At 48.7% G+C, this 19,192-nt stretch overlaps 2 protein-coding genes across 3 annotated transcripts in view; both read left to right on the top strand.

The window, feature by feature from the left end:
• LOC143428850 (uncharacterized) overlaps window positions 1-15,519 on the top strand; it is a 31,410-nt gene extending 15,891 nt beyond the window's left edge. Inside the window, exons 2-15 of one of the 2 annotated variants that reach the window (XR_013102480.1) lie at window positions 6,618-6,858; window positions 7,045-7,153; window positions 7,253-7,277; window positions 7,373-7,550; window positions 7,751-8,097; window positions 8,690-8,756; window positions 8,849-9,157; window positions 9,275-9,383; window positions 9,639-9,979; window positions 10,634-10,750; window positions 11,645-11,731; window positions 14,068-14,661; window positions 14,934-15,260; window positions 15,329-15,519. Coding sequence is in view for 1 of the 2 variants with exons in the window: in XM_076904042.1 (XP_076760157.1) it covers window positions 6,618-6,858; window positions 7,045-7,153; window positions 7,253-7,277; window positions 7,373-7,550; window positions 7,751-8,097; window positions 8,690-8,756; window positions 8,849-9,157; window positions 9,275-9,383; window positions 9,639-9,979; window positions 10,634-10,750; window positions 11,645-11,731; window positions 14,068-14,661; window positions 14,934-15,101 (2,692 nt within the window). In the remaining variant the exon portion in view is untranslated. Of the gene's footprint in view, window positions 1-6,617; window positions 6,859-7,044; window positions 7,154-7,252; window positions 7,278-7,372; window positions 7,551-7,750; window positions 8,098-8,689; window positions 8,757-8,848; window positions 9,158-9,274; window positions 9,384-9,638; window positions 9,980-10,633; window positions 10,751-11,644; window positions 11,732-14,067; window positions 14,662-14,933 lie in introns of both variants that reach the window. The other variant, XM_076904042.1, reaches the window with a different exon arrangement.
• An 838-nt stretch (window positions 15,520-16,357) lies between these two features.
• LOC143428896 (uncharacterized) lies at window positions 16,358-19,161 on the top strand. Its single transcript, XM_076904163.1, has 4 exons — window positions 16,358-16,576; window positions 16,662-17,642; window positions 17,746-18,372; window positions 18,444-19,161. Exons 1-4 carry the CDS (start codon window positions 16,383-16,385, stop codon window positions 19,108-19,110), a joined length of 2,469 nt encoding a protein of 822 aa, XP_076760278.1. The 5' UTR covers window positions 16,358-16,382; the 3' UTR covers window positions 19,111-19,161.
• Window positions 19,162-19,192: the final 31 nt, after the last annotated feature.

Genomic DNA, 19,192 nt, shown 5'->3' with positions numbered 1-19,192 from the left:
TGCTTCACTGCCGTCAGTATCTTTCGACGTTCCTTCCTTCTTTCTACAACCGCGAGGACGGTGACGAAAGGAAACCGGTAACGAGGGCCCGTAAATCGTCCGCGTTCCAAAAGAATCGCGGAAACAAGACGACCTGTGACATTCCTCTTCCACTTAAACGGGAGATGAACAGAGAGAGAGAGAGAGAGGGTCTCTCTCTCTCACTCTTGGTTCTTTGATCGATACACGTCGCGTCGTTTATCATGATTGGACGGAAGGACGTGTTTCAAACGGTTGATCATGCCTCGTCGATCCTTCTTCTTCGAGTTTTTCCCGTGTCTCTGCGGTGTAACGTCGCTCGGACGTCGACAAGAACGAATGAGAATCACGGATCGCTTCGTTGAAACTTCTGAAGTCGATTAAATCGTTCGTTAAATGCAGATTTTGAGATACGCGTTCGGCGGAGGTACCTGTTCTTTGCGATCGTTAAAGTCACTCGTAGGAACAATGATCCAGTGAACTTTAATGCGGTCGGAGGCCCCGCCATCATACTTTTCCGCGTGGCCGTTCTCCGCCCGTTGCGGAGGGCACATCCAATAAACGAGAATATCGGAAATATCTCAAGGCCAGCACCGGCTGTTCAATATCGAGTTAATGGCAAATAAAAGGTCGGAGCGGGGGAAACTTGATTACAGTAATTTCATTCTTTGATCAGCGGTATCCGGTTTATCGACTTCGTCGGCCGTCCGTGGCGCTGCGCGATTTTTCATTCACCTAGAGGACGATTGGCAAAAAAATCGTTTCGATGTCAGGACCGTGCGAATAGTCGAAACTTCTTGGCGCAACACCGTCACGCTACACACCATCGAGCGAGCCAGGAATGGTATCGTTTGGATTGCTAACGCAGGCGAGCTTAATCAACGTAGCAACCATAGTTCGAACAAGTTGAAAATAAACGCGAACAGATCAACGACCGCAAACGCGAGGATAGATCGATCGAAGGCGTGGATTCTCGAGATCGAATAGAACGAGATCGGTGGCGCGTGAAGGGAAGAAACGCGAAACGCGCCCGATTCCGAAGCGTTGCCCTTTTTCTTTCTCTTCTGGGCCTCTATTGGTCTCTCTGCTCTTTGCCACGATCGCTATCCGTGTTCCTCCGGGGCTCTCCTGTTCGAGCATAGTTAGCGCAGCAATTCGGCCGTGACGAAAATGAATTTCACTTGGCTCGAAATTGTAACGGCGACGCATGATCCACGATAACTGCGTTGGCTGTGCTCGGGACGCGGTTTAAATCCAATCTCGTGCCGAATACCCTCGCTCTGATATCAATTACGATGTTCCCCGATGATCAATGGATATTGGCGACCAGCAATTAGGGAGTACAATGATGCAATTTTAAAATTTATTAGTAGCAATTCCCTCGCGATTTATCGCAGCCATTTCTGTGGTTTCCCAGTAAAGTAAGGCACACCGCGGATAAGTCTGCTTTAAGACAGTCTTTGGTATGCCCGCTCCTGCAGCTACATTCATAGAAACGCGACAGTCCGTGACAAAAGTGTCGGTTGCTGTCAGGTTGTCACGGAGATTGATTTGTCCGACACTCCTTGTGTTCTGTAGGTGCTGCAAACTTTATCATAGGGTGCTCGTGTCCATCGTGCACAGTACTCTCGTATCCCGAGGTTACGCTTTTTTTTATCGATTACAGCCAACGATCCATTCCGAGACGGAGGACAAATATATTTCAGGTGCACGCACGCCGGTTGCACACGTAGAATGACACGGTAAATTAAAATAGATAATTTATTCCCTCGATTAACTTCGGCCAAACACGTTCGTCGCTTATTACTCTTTTCGAAGCACTCGGCGCCGGTGAAACGGGCACCAGAAAAACCAGTAACACCGACTTTTCTGAGATACGAGACCGCTTGATCTTGCCATTAATCGCGGTACATCGTTAATTACGCAGGTGTATGTGCGAGTGGCTGCACGTCTGCGGAGGCCGTGAGCGTGTCCGTCAAGAATCAGGCGGAATGAAGATTCTTGCAATTCAGATTGCACGTTCGCGGAATGCGAGACGTCAATTAGGAAACCGCAAGTTTTCCTCGTTACCACCGCCGAATCGGGTATTACGCCGTCGTTTCATCGACATTTATCCAATTCCTTACATAATAAGCCACTTCATTCAGAAAACTGCCTCGTGGCCGACGGAGATTCCTTCTGGGAACGCCGATATCGGGTTTTATTGGCGGCGTGCAAGCAGTCTCAGTCGATACCGAACCCCGGGACAGATCGCGCCTTTAATACGACGTCGATCGATTCGACGTGCCATAATTTCGATTCGCAGAAGCGACTGTTATAACTGTTTCCTTTCGCTGGCAACGGAAAGCAGCCCGAAGCCGAGTCTGAAAAGAATTTACCGTTCCCGTGCGTCGTAAATATTAATCGTACCACCATCCCGGCGCTGCGGATCGGATTAAAATTGATACGCTTCATCCCGATCGGTGCGCGGTCTACGATCGATGTTTATAGCCTGTCTCCGAGTTCGAGTCCTAGTTTTTGCCACGATCTCCTTGAAACCGGCGGTAAAAAGGAAAGTATCGGTGGGTCCGAGGTGCGATCGTGACCCGGCTTCTTCTATCCGCGATCGAGCCAGGAGGCGAGGAACGGGACTCGAAGCGACGAGAATACTCGTCAGGGCGTGCCTTTTCCATGTTCCCCGCGGCCTGCATCAACTTTCTCTGCGCATTGTTAGCGTGCTGGACGTTCCGTGCATCCCTGCGAACCAGCGTGCACAGCCGACGCGAGAGCTCTCGCGATTATGCGAGAAACCCGTGTGTCGCGGATAGAGAGGAGAGAAAAAAGTGAAACCGTACCGAACGAGTCAATAACTGGCGTCCGCCCCGTACGATCGCTTTGTGCACGCGCCTTGTCCTCGCCAGGGATACACGGACAATAAAGTCTGGCTGGTCCGTGGGAAGGGCGCCATCGCTGCGCCTGACGTCTCCTTTTTCTTTTCCTCTTGTTTTTAAACCTCCTCGCGCGCGGCTTTCTCCGCGTCGGGGAACCAGCTTAACCCTTTGAAATAACGCCGAGCCACCTTTTCTTCGCCGATGCCGATAGTTTAATTGCTTTTAACGCGTTATTATATCTATAGCGAAACGATTTCTTTGCGGAACGATTGCCCATAAACAGCTCGCACGGAGGAGGCTTGTAATTCCAAGTCACATAACGTTGCGAAGGGTGAACCCTTCGCGCGTCTCGTGATTACCATAAAACGTGCACGGAATCCCGACTCGGATGATCCAAGGGTCCTGTTATTTCATTACGCTTACGCGTGCACGAATGATCGGCATTCGAGTGCACGCCGTTCTAAGCATTGTAATTGTATCGACGATACAGCTGTTCGAGCCGAGCGACGCGTTGAATCGCAAACGCGAGAACGGTTTCCATAACGATGATTTATTAAATCGGGCTAGGAGATCGCGAAAGTTTTTTCATTTTTTTTTTTTTTTTCTTTTTCTTTCTTCTTTCGAATGTATCGAAACTAGAGAGGGGATTGCCTCACACGCGGCTGGTTACCGCAACTCTGGCTATTTAGAAACGAAGCAATTTTCGTCGAAAGGCGTTGTTACGTTTATTGTACAACGTTCCCTGCTTTCCCTCCAAAAGCAGAGGGAACGTTAACAGGCCCGAGGTGCCTCCGCCGTGTTTTGACCCTTTCGTTAGCAACGTCGGGAAGGAAATAATTAGCATAAAATGTGAACAGAATGCGGGATTCGACTGTGAATAAGCGCGCACGGTAATGGCTGTGCACGCGAGCGTTCTTCGACGAGCCTATCCACTACCGTAGTCCTTTTCAGACAGAAGCGGCTACTATTTAGTATCGACGGTGAAAGACGTGGAAGGAAGGTTCGTGACGGTCGTAACACTTTCGTGGCTCGATCGTTAAGCGACGATATCGACGACAATAACGGTATGCCTGGGCTGTATCGATGGCCTGGCCTCTTGTCGCGTGAACCTCCTTGAGAATCTACGCGCGTCCATTGTCCTCGAGATTACATAAGAGATTGCGTTCCCCGGTCTTGAAAGTTTTCAACGGCCACGGTTTCGGGATCGATCGTGGGATGCTCGTTATCGCGTCATCGAGGCGTCTCGTCGATATCGGACGCTGGGAAGATTAATGGGGAAGGATCGTTAATAGAGTGGCGACTTTGCAGATAAAATCTCAACAACCCTGACTTTTTTACGACTCCATTCTCCCGTTCGATGTTTTATTTATACACCACGCGCGTATACCAGGCCTGGTCGCGGTTATCGAAGAAGTTTCATACCACTCGACCCCATCGTGCTCGACTTAGCATCTGTGTCGTCTTCGGCCGCGCGGGTAGGAATATACGAAGCAGCCCCGAACAATAGCGCGAAGGGCTCAAAGGATTGAGCGTCGGGTGAACGAATTTTCGAGAGATGCTCGCGAACGAGGGCACAGTGCCGCGTTTACCGAGCTGTCGAGGAGTGGCGCAAGCATCGGAGAAGTTGTTGAAAACCTACGACAGCGTGACTGTTTTCCGACGCCTCGCGAAGGGTCCCTCTTAGAAAAAAAAAAAAAAAAAAAAAAAACAGAAGAAAAAGAAAAAGAGAAAGGAGGAGGCCAGCTATGACTTCCTCGAGAACGTCGCGAGGTACACGTTAAAAATGCGTGAACAACTTGTAACGAGTGCTTTTCGCGTCAGCGGTCTCTGCGTGAGAGGTGCCCGTCAACAGGTATTACACCCCGCGAGGTAGTGCTCCCTTCTTTGTAGCACTTTTGTCTTATCACCGATCAGACTTCCGAGACTCGTCGTTCAAGATCGAACTGGAACGAGTCGAACGGAAGCCCCGTCAATCGACGCGTGTCGCGATCGTTTTTCCCTGTCTCCGGACGAGCTTCGCCACTTACTACCGTTCGATAAGGAAATTTGCAATTTCCCGATAATCGCGAATAACGTGCACGGCGCGCACGGCAGGAACGGTAATTATGTCGTAAAACAGTCGCGCATAAATTGGCTCGGATGGAAAGTTTCTGGCCTTCGATGGCGTACACGCGCTCGCGGGCTCCGCAGACCGCCCGAAATGGTATCCGTTAAAAACAGCGAAAGCCCCGAAGGGTCCGTGGAAAAGAGCGGACGATGGAATTCCCTTTTGCCTTCGGTAACGTTCGAGAGGAGCGAACGTAACGGGCAAAAAGGGGAGGGCAGATACGAGAGGGACAGGGAGAAAGAAGACGAGTCGAGGCCCCTCGGGCTAGGCGGAGTAGTTTCAAACTGGCGTCTCGTTCTTTCTAATGACTGTCATTTACCTGGTGTCATCCTCGTGTCCTGTAGCATCCGACAACGTTACGACGAGCCCTTCATACCGCGTACGTAATCTTTTCAATGTCCGAGACAAGATGGATTCCCAGCGTCATTAGGGAGAGACGTAAAGTCTTCTCTTTCCTTCTTCCGTCCGCTTGGTCAGCGTGCTACGCCTATTCCTGTCCTCTCGTCTTTTCCGCGGTGGAATTCGCCTCGACCCCGCTCCGCTTCGTCCCGTTCGTCTGGACGGCGATCGCGCGGGGCAACGGAGCGCCAGGTGTGGTCATTAATTTCGCGGCGTGCTGCGGAAAAAGTCTGCGGGATGCCGAACAAAGTTGCTCCGATCGCCGGGCCGACCGCTAGCTAAAGCCTGCATTTTTGTTGCGACAATTATTCGCGAAGGTGAGCCGCGTCGCCGACACGGGAATTACTGTAATTCCTCCTCGTCGAGCGTGGTACGAATTTTCCGCGCGTCTCGCTCCGTTACCTTGCCCTCTTGATTGGGCAAAACGTCCGTTCCTGGTTCTAATTGCTCTCCCTCGGGATTTTACGACGGGGGCTGCAACAAAGAATGAACAGAAATATTTGAAAAGACAGAATTTCGTTACGATATTTTATACGGCGAATCGTTAAGTTTCTCGGAGGTAGCACTTATCGGGACGGATATACACGTAGGATATGCAATTACCGGCGGTAATTGCACGGGCGGCAGTAAAATCGAGAGGAGACGGAAATCAATGGAAAGCATTGAGACCGCAGCCATCACCGTCACCCCCGTGTCCCAGGTATCCCAGATACGCGACCGTCCTACCACAGATATGCAACCGCACGCGCAATACCCGAATATTATATTCAAGATATGGACAGTGAGTCTATCCGACGCGCTAGCTTCAGTCGCAAAAGGTAGTCGTTATTAACCAGGAGGGGTCGTGTGATTTCGCCTGGCATAGAACGCTCCGGAATAATGCCGAGAAAGTAACGTTGCTCGCTTTACGTAACGAAAAGAAGCGGCTCATTAACGCGGTTAAATCCAGGATAAAATTATATCGCGGGTGTACGTACACGCGCTCGCGAATCCATTCGGCTAAATGAATTGCGCTCCACTTTCCAGCTGGCCTGCTAATACGATTGGCGGCACAATGCGTGTAATGACGATGGCGTACTCGGGATTCAATCCGTAGCTAACGAATCTCCTCCGCCCCACCCTTTTTTTCAAGCGACAGTGCTCCAATTATCGCGTAATTAAATTCGACGTCGGATCGCGTCGATCGACTGAAATTGAATCGAAATTGCTTTTGCTTTTCGCAGGTCGGGTGGTGGTGCGTCCGCCACGGCCGGTGGCGGCATGGTTCCATCGACCGGCGGAGGTCCTGGGAACCCCACAGGAGGCGGCAGGATGGCCGTCATCGGTGTGACCAGGAATGTCAGACTGAGGCGGCGCGGCGCGTCAGGATTTGGCTTCTCTCTCCGCGGCGGCAGAGAGTACGCGGCCGGATTTTACGTCAGCGACGTGCAACCAGGAAGCGAGGCTCACAGAAACGGATTAAGGGTAAATTCCTAGCCAGGCACGGCTATAATTCACGGTGCTATAACTGTGCATAATCTGTGCAACGTCCGTTAAGCGATATGAATCGATTTTGTAATTGCGAAAGGACGGCTTCGTTTCTGCTCTGTTTCGTCAATCGCGCGTTTTACTTTTAGTTTCACGTCGCTGGTTTTTTTTCCTCGCTTCCAGGTGGGCGATCAGATCATAAGGGTGAACGGGTACCCGGTGGAGGACGCTGTTCATCAGGAAGTCGCGTTGCTCGCGAAAAACCAGCAAGTACTCGTCCTCAAAATTCGAAGTAATTATCCTATTTCTGTTCGCCTCTTCTTGTTTTCTTTTTCAACGAGCATAGACCAAGGATTAACAAATGATCGATGATTGCATTTTATTGTTCCAGGCGTGGGAATGATACCCGTGAAAGAGTAAGTACCGAACGCTCGTTAAAAGTTCCGCGAGGCACTCGTGTCCGTTCGCGAAGCGTTTTCCTCGTTATAAAACTACTTTATGATTCGCAAAGCAATCCGAACGATCCGGTCACCTGGCACATGGTGCAGCAGCAACAGCAGCAGCTACAGTACAACGAAACTGGTTTGGGCGCACCGAGCACCGAAGTCAGGATTCGAATTCTCGTCGGCGAGAAGGGACGTCTCGGGTGTGGCGTTTGCAGGGGCATCGTGCCAGGCCTCACTGTTCAGGTTAACCATACCTCCGCTGACATTTAATAAGAATTTCGCAACTGTTCTATATCCCACAGAAATTAGTTTCTTGAAATTGGTTCAGGTGTAACAATGAGCGTCCAAATTCTCTACGCATAAGAAAATAGAAACTGATTTCCGAGGGACTACATTTCTTTTCCGTTCTAATTGAACCAATTGAACGAATGAAATCGATTCAGGGTACCAGAGACGATGGACCAGCTAGAGCAGCGGGTTTGAAAGCCGGTGACATTATAATATGGTGTAACGGACAACGGCTTACCGATCTTCCATTCGAGAGAGCCATCGAGGTAATGAGGAGCTCCGCCGTTCTGGACCTAATAGTGCAACGACCCACGCCGAATCACCTTTACGACTGTCCGGAGCCGCTATGGACCCGTGGCTCGAGCGGTTACGACTCTGAAACGTCGAGCGTAGCCGCGGCCAGTCCTCAGCCTCAGAATCCTTCCTACTCGCCGCAGCATCATCACGATCCTAGGATGCATCATCGATATCCCCGCGAGGACGCATGCAACCGAAACGGGAGGTTAGTGCAATAAGAACGGCAAACGACACGGAATTCCTCGTGCTAATATCCCTTTTACCTTGATGTTGAGTAACCAAGGAAAGCTGGCTAGCGTCGTAATTCAACATCAGAAATTTGTTCTACATCCCATTGGCCCGTGATCGAACAAAAGCGAGCATGTCTCGACATCCAGATAGTAATTAGCTACACGTAGTATCTGATGGAACGTTAAACGAGCATGTAGCACCGTTGCTGGCCATTGTACGTAATTACAATTAACAAAGACCAGCCGAACGGTCCTCAGAGTCGAGCGAGGTATTATCGTTTGCCCGGTTTACGGCGTTGGATCGGTATCTTTCTCTTTTCCAGCTGTTATCAAGTGGCATCGACGAATTTACACCAAGAGAAAGTCGTTCTATTAATAGGACGTTCGGTGATAATGATCGTACTACCGGGGAGCACGATGAATTCTTAACCGCCACATAAACGTTCGTCCTGTTCGTAACCCTGCTCCTTTGCCTCGTGCTTCCTCACGACGTCGTTTAATTGGGGTTTAGAAAGTACCGTTCGGTGCAAAAATTATCGATGACGCGTGTCCGTGAATTTTTTCCAGGATCTGCTGCCCGCTCGCTCTGTCCACGAGCAGTTGCAGCTCTACGGAATGGGCTCACGCTGATCAGGTAACAGTTCTTTTTGCTAGAAAACAAAGATCGCATGCTCTATTCTTGTTCGATATCGAAGTACTAAGGAGCAACGACTAATTGATTCGCAGGCTCAAGAATGGACTCGTAAATCGAACAACACCACGGTGATTCGTATCAATCAGAGCCAGAACCAAAATCACAGGTACATAGGCGGACCAGGTCGTCCGAATTCGCGCAGCAATTACGAAGACGACATCGATAACGAGCCGCTCTACGACCCGGTTGCTCCAAGAATCGATTACGAGGTCCATGACTTTGATGCTAATCCCAGAGAGGAGGCGAACCGACGCTTGGCTTATCGAAGGGATAACATGCGACCGCAGGATGTCATTTATGACGGCCCTGCTGATGATATTCCACCTTATCATGGATCCAAAGTACGTGATCAAATTTTTTAATAAACATTTCTTTGAGACTACGCGATTTAATAAAAGAGAGAATTGCGTGCTACTGCGATAAGTGCTAAGATATCGCATTTAAATCTTTTGTTACAGGAAAATGGCACACAGGAAGGAGATAGGAAAACGATAACGACCGTGGAAGTTCATCAAACTGTGTGCCCACCCGCGCCACCGCCGCCTCTTCCGTACAAGTGGCCCGCAGGTTTGTTCAAACACCCGAAACAATATGCCCTCTGAAGTACGCTCTATGTATCCAAGATCTATCATCGCGAGATACTATAAATGAAACACTCGGCGTCCAACCAGCGCCACTTGAAACGCTAACACTTCCCAAGAATCTTGAATTATTAAAATTTACCAGCCATCACTTTCGATAGCTTATACTCCGCCAACGCGAGTCGCCTTCCAAACCGTATGCGCGTCATAAACTAACTCGAACGCGTCCTGATCCTCGCAGACACGAAGCCAATGAACGCCAAGGGTATGCAAATGGGTAGCACGATGTCGATGGGAAGCACAGGCTCGACGGAAACGGAGTCCAGCCTCGAGTCCTCCTGCAGCAAAGATTCAGCCTCGACCTCCTCGTCCCTTTCGACGTCCTCCTGCGAGCCACCGTCGACGGTTTCGTTTGGTTCGATCACTGCCACCTCGACCGGGACCAATAAAACCAACGACACCGCGGCCACCGTGGCCACCGCGCATCTCGCGTCCCGCAATTGCGTCGCAAGGACATCGCCGATCGCCAACACCGACCTGAGCACCGCCATCACGCAGGAACTGCAGAGGCGGGCGCAGCAGGTAGGACATCCACGATTTTTTATTTCCCCCTCGTGCCAACGAAATAATGCACCACTTGGCTCGCGTTACCTGCGTCTGTTTATGCGCATCACCGTACACGTTGCTGGGATTCCGTTTTTTCAATGCGCTCGATCGATTCTCCGTAGAGATCCTTCGGTCCTGTTGCGAGCCCTCGAGGAGCAAAGCTTGGTTTACTGCTCAGAGTTGTGTTACATTAGTGTCTCTTCTGTCGCTGCAAAGAAGATGCAATTGCGTAGAATAGTTGATACTTTTCGCTTGCGACCTGAAACTAAGTGTTAGTAATAATAATTAAATAATCATACGTCGCAATATTCTCGGAGACACTTATCTTCCCCTTGTGTGCGATATTTTGTGCGTCATCTGCAAAGATAACGATTTCCATGATAGATAACATCTTCCCAGATAAGTATGACAATGCGTTTCCATCCATCGTGTTAGAAGACCTCCTACATCTAGGATAGCGGAGTTACAAATTGCGTGCGAGGTCGTTAGCGTTCATACAGGATCGACATGTCTCATTGCTAATCGTATCTGACTCAATCGATTGATATTTTCTCACGCTAACCGTGACTAACTTGATAAACGATTGCCGATGATATATATCTGTACAATCTATGCATTTGTCTCCCTCAGAGAAGCATGAATAACGCAGCTAAAATTGAAGCGGCGAAGGAGAAGACTGCGGAGACGCGGAAGCCGCAAAATCCGGAAGCCCTGAGGACACAGGAGCAGAAGGTTACGCACGATAAGGTATAGTCAATATTTAAAACGTTATCGTTCTGTACATACTCACAAAACCATACCATCGTACTCCACAATTCAACGTGCGTACAATACGATAAATATTGCAGTAAACGTAGTACCATCACATTCACTCCAGATCGTTAGATCCGTTTATCAAAATGTTAGACAACGAATGTAGTTCAACTAGATATCGTTCAGTCAGAAAACTGTGTTACATTCCGTGACTTCTGAACTTTAACTAAACTTCACTGTGAACTCCACGATTCCAGTGCATTCATAATACTGGCGCACTCATACGTTAAACATTCGTATCACGCATTCTCTTACCTCGTGTGAGAACTTGATTCTCGTATCGCGAACACCCACTCGATCCCTTCTTATACGTGGCATGCCAACGTTTCTCAGTTAGACCTAGCACGCGAGGAGTTCGTTCGCTTCGTACGCTTCAAAACATTTAAATTACAGCCAGTCGATCCGCCGTTCGATCGCTATTTAGGTAATCGACGATCGGCCATCGAAAGTATCGACGTCTAGCTCGCCAGTTCATTCTTCTCGGTCGATCTCGAGTGAAACGCGCGTTAGTCGAGGCTCGTAAAAACGTGAAGGGCCATTAATACGATAACGATAATAACGAGTAGAGAGCAGGTCTAATTAAAAAGTGCCGCGCGATGTTGCAAACGATCGAACTTTCGTGGATGAACGTCCGCGAAAGACGCGCGACTTACCCGTGCACGCTCTTGGTAATTCAGTTTGAAACGAAACGCGAACAGAGCGGGGTGCGCGCTGCTAATTTCACCGTGGCGCTTTCATTGCGCTCGATCGACACGTTTTCAATTTAATTTTAACTCGAAGAGGCAACAGTTTGATGTGACGATAAAGCATGCGTGAAATTGTTTTCAGCTGATGGAGGAATTCAAACGTGCCCACCGAAAGATGTTCAACTCCGCTCAACAAAAAGTACATTTCTCCGATCAACAGCCGGAGCAGGTAAGAGGCCGATAAGCCTATCTGTACGGTAAATGAAGAAGCCATGGTATACTTGAATACGTGATTCCGGTTCGATGGATCGAACAAATTTCTGGAATCTTTCCTCGAACGTGACTGCTTTCGTTAGTGCGATAATTAAGCTATGCAGTGGCTGCGAAAGATGTTCGCGCGCCGCTGTAGTCGTTTCAACATCGAAATACATTTTGGTATTCAACAGTATATATGCTTGCACGCAATCACGGCGAACTAATGAGGCGTTTTTTCCTCTTTTTTTTCGTAGATTCTATTATAATTATAAGGCCGTTCGAGTTTCAGCGTTTAATACTTTCACCGTTCCCTTTCTTCGGCAGTAAAAGACGTTACTGCTTCTAATTACACGAAAAGATCTCGAGCGTAGGTAAAATTCCTCGGGCGCGGCCGTGAACAATCAGATGGAGGGAACGATGCTCGGTGGGTAAAAGCGGAACTGGGGGATACGTAAGCGGTTAATTAAAAATCCTATTAGCAACACTCGGAATTGAACTGCCGGTGAAAACGTAGCCCGAGCAAGAGCTGCGCTGCTTGGTAACCGAGCCATAGGCGATTAAATATTGATATAAAAAAGAGAAAAAACGGAACGAGTCGAGGAGCGAGACGGTGGAAGGAAGGAAAAATGTACGCGGAACCAGAGTAAATAACCCGCGGTTCGGAGCATCCTTTGAACACTCGGCGGCGATACCTAGCCCGGAGATCGTGGTTTCGCGCTGTTTTAATTACACAATCTTCCCGAGGAAGATCCGCTAAAGCAAACAGATAACGAAGCCACGAAATAACGAACAGTTCGGCGGCAGACATTGTCCGCGAGTCTCGAAAGGAACTGAACGTGAACCAGCTGCGCAACGCAATACGCTCAGTTGCGCCCGATGCACCTGAGCACTCGAGCCGCGTTTATTAACTGTTACTTATTAGAGGCGCGCATCGTTCGAACGTACGACCGAAGAGATGCGGACCGATCTGCTTCTCTTATAGCCGCGCAAGTTCCGCCGTTGTGTCTCAGTCTGTATGCATCTGCCGCGCGAAGCGAAACCGAATACCAACCGGTCCGGTTCCGCGGGTGAGCAACGCTAAATCACGCCCTTAATTGAATCGTAGTTGACTAATTAAACGCGGGAGGATCGATTGCGATAGAAGAACCGTGTGCTTTCTAAATCGGGCCTGCTCGCTCCAACGATTCCATTAATTAACGATCTACTAATCTGCACGACTGTCGGTGTCTTTCGTCTGCTATTGTGTCAGCGCAGAAAAAGTCGGCTGAATTGTTCCTCGAGCTAGAGACGCTTCCAGCGTTCCCAAGAAACGCGCGAATTACTAGAAATTCGACGAGCTGTTACATAATCGACTTTATCAGGTTGGCAATCGGCGCTGTTAAGCGAACTGTCGAGCGTCTCGCGAAGCCAGCCTATCGTTAGTCACCGATTCGTATCAAACAGACGCGAGTGGACGCGAGTCGATCGGCTGTCGCAAGCCTCTGTCTTCTTACCCAGGTTGACCGACCGTCGCGCGACGTATTGGCCAACTCCTTACGAATTGCGGCAGACGTGCAAAATAATAGAGCTTACATAAGAGCGCGAGCAGAACGCTCGCGACTGTTTGCAGTCGGCTCGAATCGTGGCGTGCGATCGGTTTCAAGGTGGCGAGCGCCGCGGGATACCGCAAAACGCAACGCGACTGTGATTAACGAAAGCCCAGAAGCCTATCGGAGACGTTTAGCCTCAACCGTAACCACCGGACGCGATTATCGGCGAAGACCAGCGAACATCTCGCCGAGGGATCGAGAACATTGACAGCAGTGCGGCGAGACTCGCTGGGATAGCTCTTCTTGCGATTGTTCGTTAACGAGCCGCGAGTGATTTACAAAAAGACGGTCGGGACCGAATCGTTATGCATCGGCGCGGCTGCTAGCGAAGGAAAGCGATTCGAAGGAAATATGCTAGGCTTTTGAAACCGAAGACATGAGCGGTTTGCTGAGCAATGGTGAACGGAGAAGCCGCGTGCTGGTTACCATTACGCCGTACGATGTTAGTTATGTTATCGTTCTTATCTAACTGATTAACATCGAGTTTCGCGTAGTCACGCGGAAATTTTTCTTCGTTAACTTTTTGTTCGCGAAAAATATTCAAGATAAGATCGTACATAATTCTGTGTACATTTTTCGACACGTTCCGGCGAACCGTTGAATTTTTTATGTCAAGGAAGTATCGAGTATCGCTCGCTTCTTTGTGTGCGCTGTAAAAATGACAAAGCTTAGTTAGAATTAACCAGTAGAGTAACCTTCCTGTTGTTTTAATGCTCACCAGGAACAAGAGAAAAGAGTGCTGAACACACCAACGCCGCCAATCATTCCACCAGCGCCTCCCGCACCTCCAACGCCTCCAGCACCGCCCGCACCACCGGCACCACCGCCGCTTCCGCTGCTCGCGAAGGCCAAGAGCCCCGAGGAATCTGTAGAGATGCAAAGCATCGAGTCGTTCAAGCTTAAAGAGACGCCGAACCCGGTGATTCCGAAACCTCCGCCAACCTATTTCCCCATACAGAACTCCACTGCCACGTCGAACGGAAGCCCGCGGCACAACGGTACCGGAAACAAGCCGCAGGTGAACGGAAAGGACACGTCCACGTCGAGTCCCGTATTGGAGGTGTCGAAGCCAGTGGTGCCACCGCCGCCACCGAATCCGCAAAACTTAAAACCAGCTAGCGGAAAGGTCGCCATTAGGATAGGTGCTTACGAAGGGGAGGCTAAGCAGCCGTCTAAGCTCGATTTCCTGTCGCAACAGCCTCGATCGGAGAGGAATGGCACGGACGAACTGGCGAACGGGCCAGTAGTCTCAAGGTTGCAGAACGAGCTGGCTGCAACTTTGCAGAGATCGAATCTAAGAAGAAAGACTGACGGGGTGAGCAATTTTTCCAAATTAATTTTGACACAGTAATGAGCATGGAACTTTGAAATTTGATAAAAAAGAATAGTTGAAGTTATACCGCTGTTGGCTGGTAGCTACGTATAATAGCTGGGGAGGGAGTACACCTTGAAGAACAAACGATAAAGACAGAAATTACCTTAATTACACGTCTGCCGTTAAACAACGTGATCGTAATCTAAAGAGGAACGTTTCAAGGAAATGACTGTGAACGCGGTGGACTTTATAAGCGTTTTCCTTTGTTTCAGGAAACACAGTCACCGATCAAGCCGATCCCCGAAAACACAGCGGCGTCAAACAGCGAGACAACGAATCCAGAGCCGGGAAAGCTGACCCAGAGTAACGTCGAAAAGCTCGCGTCCGCTCTGAACAACAAAGTCACCATTAAAGTGAACCCTGAACATAATAACCGATAAAAAGCTAGCTTTTTCGCTTATAAGAGAGATAAAAAAAAAAAGTCGAAACGAACCGTTTTAGGAGTCCACACATGTACCTCTACCACTTTGTACATTTTTGCACGCTCTTTGAACCTACATCGACTTTTTATTCTAGATGAAAGAGCGCTCCCCCTATTGGTGAGCTTCCTTTTTACGTCTTTTATCTGTACGTCTTTTTTTATATGTTATTTATTATCGTATTATAGCGTGTAAGGAGTAAAAAAAGGCTAAAGTATCGTTACTTAACCGAGACAAAGGGCTCTGCGACACCTTTTACCACGTAGGCCCGTGTCTTTTAAGATAAAACTTAGTCCCCTCCGTCGCCGACTATGTACAAGTCGCGAGACTTGATGGAAGCATCGAACTGAGAAAATAAAGACGATGATACCTAATGGAATTTGATCTTTTCTTCGCTTTCATCCTACACGCAACATAATCACGTTACAATGTGAAACTCGTAAAAGCTAGCGGAACTAATGCGACCCGTTCTGACGCTAACAACTTCACAAATAATTCGCTTTTATATAAGTTCAAGAGATTCAAAGATCTGCTACAATTTTTGAACACCTCTAACGCCCTCTATATGAAGTACATCTTAGATTTTTTCCCACTTGACTAACCTCTTAAGTGAACTCGTTCCACAAATCGGTCATTCTGTCAAAAATTCACCAGTTGTTGAATGCTGCATAGATGACTTGCTTCAACAACTTTTCGACCCATACCTTTTTAAATAAAAATTCGAATCTATGCACCAGACATGCAAGAGCAAACCCTCTGGTCATCGTGCGAGGAACCTCGAGGCGGAGCAAAACAGAATCCAAAAACTATTGGCCTCGGAGTACTCCGATTTCTTTGATGCTGTCGTCGTCGAATCTCCATTCGCGGAGACCACTAGGAACGGACGAGGAATTCGACAAGTATCCCTCGGTCTCACATCGTCTAAGCTGATCGTGGCTGCGGATATTTTAAAAAAGCACTCGGACTATTACTGTCCGCGCGATCTCGATCCCACCATCGAGAGCTTCGAGCTAATCTCGCTATATCCTCTGCAATGCGTTAACCTGAGCGTGTTCAACAGAAGACATCGCAAAACCTTAAAGGCAAGGTAGACGTTTATCGAAAGAACTGAACCATTTCGATACAAAGTAACGCTTAATGCTTTTTTCGATCGACACGTGTAAGCGATACTGCGTGTCTGATCAATAACGATGTACGATTAGATTCATCGATGGAAAGGTGAGCTATTACGAGCTCGGTGGCATGCAGAGGAGGAACGTTCTCTGGAAGAAATGGTGCGAGCAGGTGGAAAGTTTGCTCGCGAAAAAGATCGACAAGAGTTCGTTATCGGAAACGACTGCTGCGAGCTCGTCGAGCAGTTCAACTTTGTACGTCCTCTCGTCAGAGATCGAGATTCGAAAAGATTCGAGAAAATCAGGGGAAAAGGCAGTTTGCAGGTTTTGTAGTATATATTTATAGGAATACGTTTAATATATACCTATGATCAAGTTCTGATCATATGACTGTTATAATCGACTACAGAATATGGACCCACTATGGCGGTGCAGGTGATCATGCACCACTAACATGGCGTCAGAAGGACTTGTACCTAGGACCGTCCTACAGCGAATTGGTCGACGGTCGATACGCGCCAATTCCAGTAAGATTCGCTGGCGCGAGTCTGGAAGACATAAGAAACGAACTGAAGGATCTCTCCCCGATTAAAATCGAGAAAGGTGCTCGTAGCTGGCCTACGTGTCGCTGTTTCGAGGAGAAACGCAAACCCATCGGCGGGCTCTGCGACGTGCTCTTCATAAAGGACCGCAACCGCAAATACTGCAACACGAGCAAGTTCTTTGCTACCTGTCAGAGCTGTCCTTGCAACCACTTGCAAGCTAGAATAATCGACGACAAGCATACCGCGAAACGAAACGTGCGGTACGACGAAGAAACGTTGGATCAGACGTCTACGAAGCTTCAAGAGGAACCGGGGAGCCCTAAGAAATGTCTGACTCGTAGGATATCTCGATTTGGAATCGGAGTACCAGAGAAATGCCATTCGGGTCTGGTCCTAGGACCAACTCGAACGCAACGCGAATGTTTCCCTCCCGCAGCTTTGCCCAAGCAGAATATTTACATCCTTATGGAAAACGGTGTGAAAGTCTGGGAGGGTGACGGTAAAGGTCGTTGCAAGTCCTCCAAGCGCTCTAAACACTTCCGAAGGTACGGTCTCTGCGCCGCTCCCCACTTCCTTTACGCTCTTGGTCCCTGGTCCGTGCAGCCTGGCGAACGAAGTACTCTTCAGGGTCGAAGATCCTTCAGCTTGGTCACCATACGTCGTCAGCCTCCTGATTCCGAACTGAAGCTTCCTGTGTCGCGTCGTCAACTGGCAGCCAGTATTTCCTACACTGCTCTCCAATCGGGTAGGTGTGGGTCGATTGGAACCACCGCGAAAGGACGCGTCGTGTTGTTCTGGACACCGGAATACTGGTACAGACCCAGAGCTGCCTCTACCGCTTACAGGTACAGTGATAGAAGGGAAGAAATCCCTACTAAGACACCAGTTCTTAGTTTCGTGTAACACGAAGAGGGATCGATAACTTTAAGGCTACTAATATTGTAACAGGGAGCTGAGACGACATCTGAACCATCTGAGAAACTTTCGTCAAGAGATCGAACGGCCGTCCAAACGGAAGCTGTTCTGCAGACGGAAGAAGTGTCAATGCGAAGATGACTCTATCATCATAGCGCAAGAGAAACAAAGTTTCTTCGAGCGAATCTTTTCGGGGAATGGAGGATCCAAGAGGAAGAAGAAACTCGAGGACCAAGAGAACGCAACCATCGTTCAATTAAGGAGACTGTTGCGCATAGACTTCAGAATAACCATTTGGGATATAAAGAGCAATATTCTGGCGACGCAGTTGACGCTGATCGATCGCGATCTCTTCGTTCGAATCCCCGCGGAGGAGATCGAGATCTTGGTCTTCCAGAGGAGCTCCAGAAACGCGCCCAACTTGGCGGCGTGGGTCGCCTTCAGCCATCGAGTCTCTTGTTTGACCGCGAGCGAGATTCTGTCCGTGAAACAGTTATGCATGAGAGGCAGAGTTGTCGCTAGGCTTATCAACGCTGCCAGGAAGTGTTTCGCAATGGGAAACTTTCATTCGTGCAGATCGATTCTGGTGGGCCTGCAGACGCCACCCATTTTCAGACTGCATACCACCTGGTCCTATTTGCGTATTCACCACGCCAACAGGTACTGTGCCATTTATAGTTTTTATTTTACAATCGTTTTTGCACGACGAAGAAATTTCTTTCACGATTCAGATACGAAACGATGGAAAGACTTTGTAAGATTTACAAAAGTCCGTGTCACCTACCATATCAGCGAGCTTGGGCTAAAGCGGAAAAGAATCCATCTTCGATACCTTACGTGGGTGATCTTCTGGTTCGACTTCTACGCTTGAATAATCCGGGACGCCGTCAACGATACGATAACGTTACTCGTACTAGCAATAAGACAAGTAATTCGAAGAGTTTGGCTAGAGAGGCTGTTAACGTAAATAAGGATGGACAGCCAAAGAGTACTCAGGATTTAAAACAGGGACAAAACTCTAGTAAAAGTATACTTACATCCGTTCTAACCAGAATGAAATATAAAAGGGATCAGAAGACGATTTACGAGGAGAAGGCGGATTTAATGTGGACGACGAGAGAACAGGACTTGGCCTGGAAGTATTTCTATCGTTGGAACAACGCCATTTTACGACGTAAAATTCGTGTAAAGGAAGCTGAGAGATTAAGGGATATGGACCCGAGGATGAAACGCGTCCTCGAGGTCGCGACCTGGCTGGCCGACTGTCAGAAACGGGCACGAGGATACGAGTTTCCGGTACACTCGTTCACGAAGGAATTTTTATTGAAGACTCGATACAGGGAGGACCGGGAGAACTTTTTTATTAGTTTGAAACTGGAACCGCCTATGATAACTTGAGCGAGAGGGGTCCAGGAAACTTCTCACCGTGTTGTCAGTAATAAGATGGGAATACAAAGAAGGGAATGGGGGTTGATTATTC

This window comes from Xylocopa sonorina, chromosome 11, assembly GCF_050948175.1.
Source record: "Xylocopa sonorina isolate GNS202 chromosome 11, iyXylSono1_principal, whole genome shotgun sequence".
In the NCBI taxonomy this organism is placed as follows: Eukaryota; Metazoa; Arthropoda; class Insecta; order Hymenoptera; family Apidae; genus Xylocopa; species Xylocopa sonorina.
Note: the sequence above shows the minus strand (reverse complement) of the source record. Positions and strands in the feature narration are given on the sequence as shown.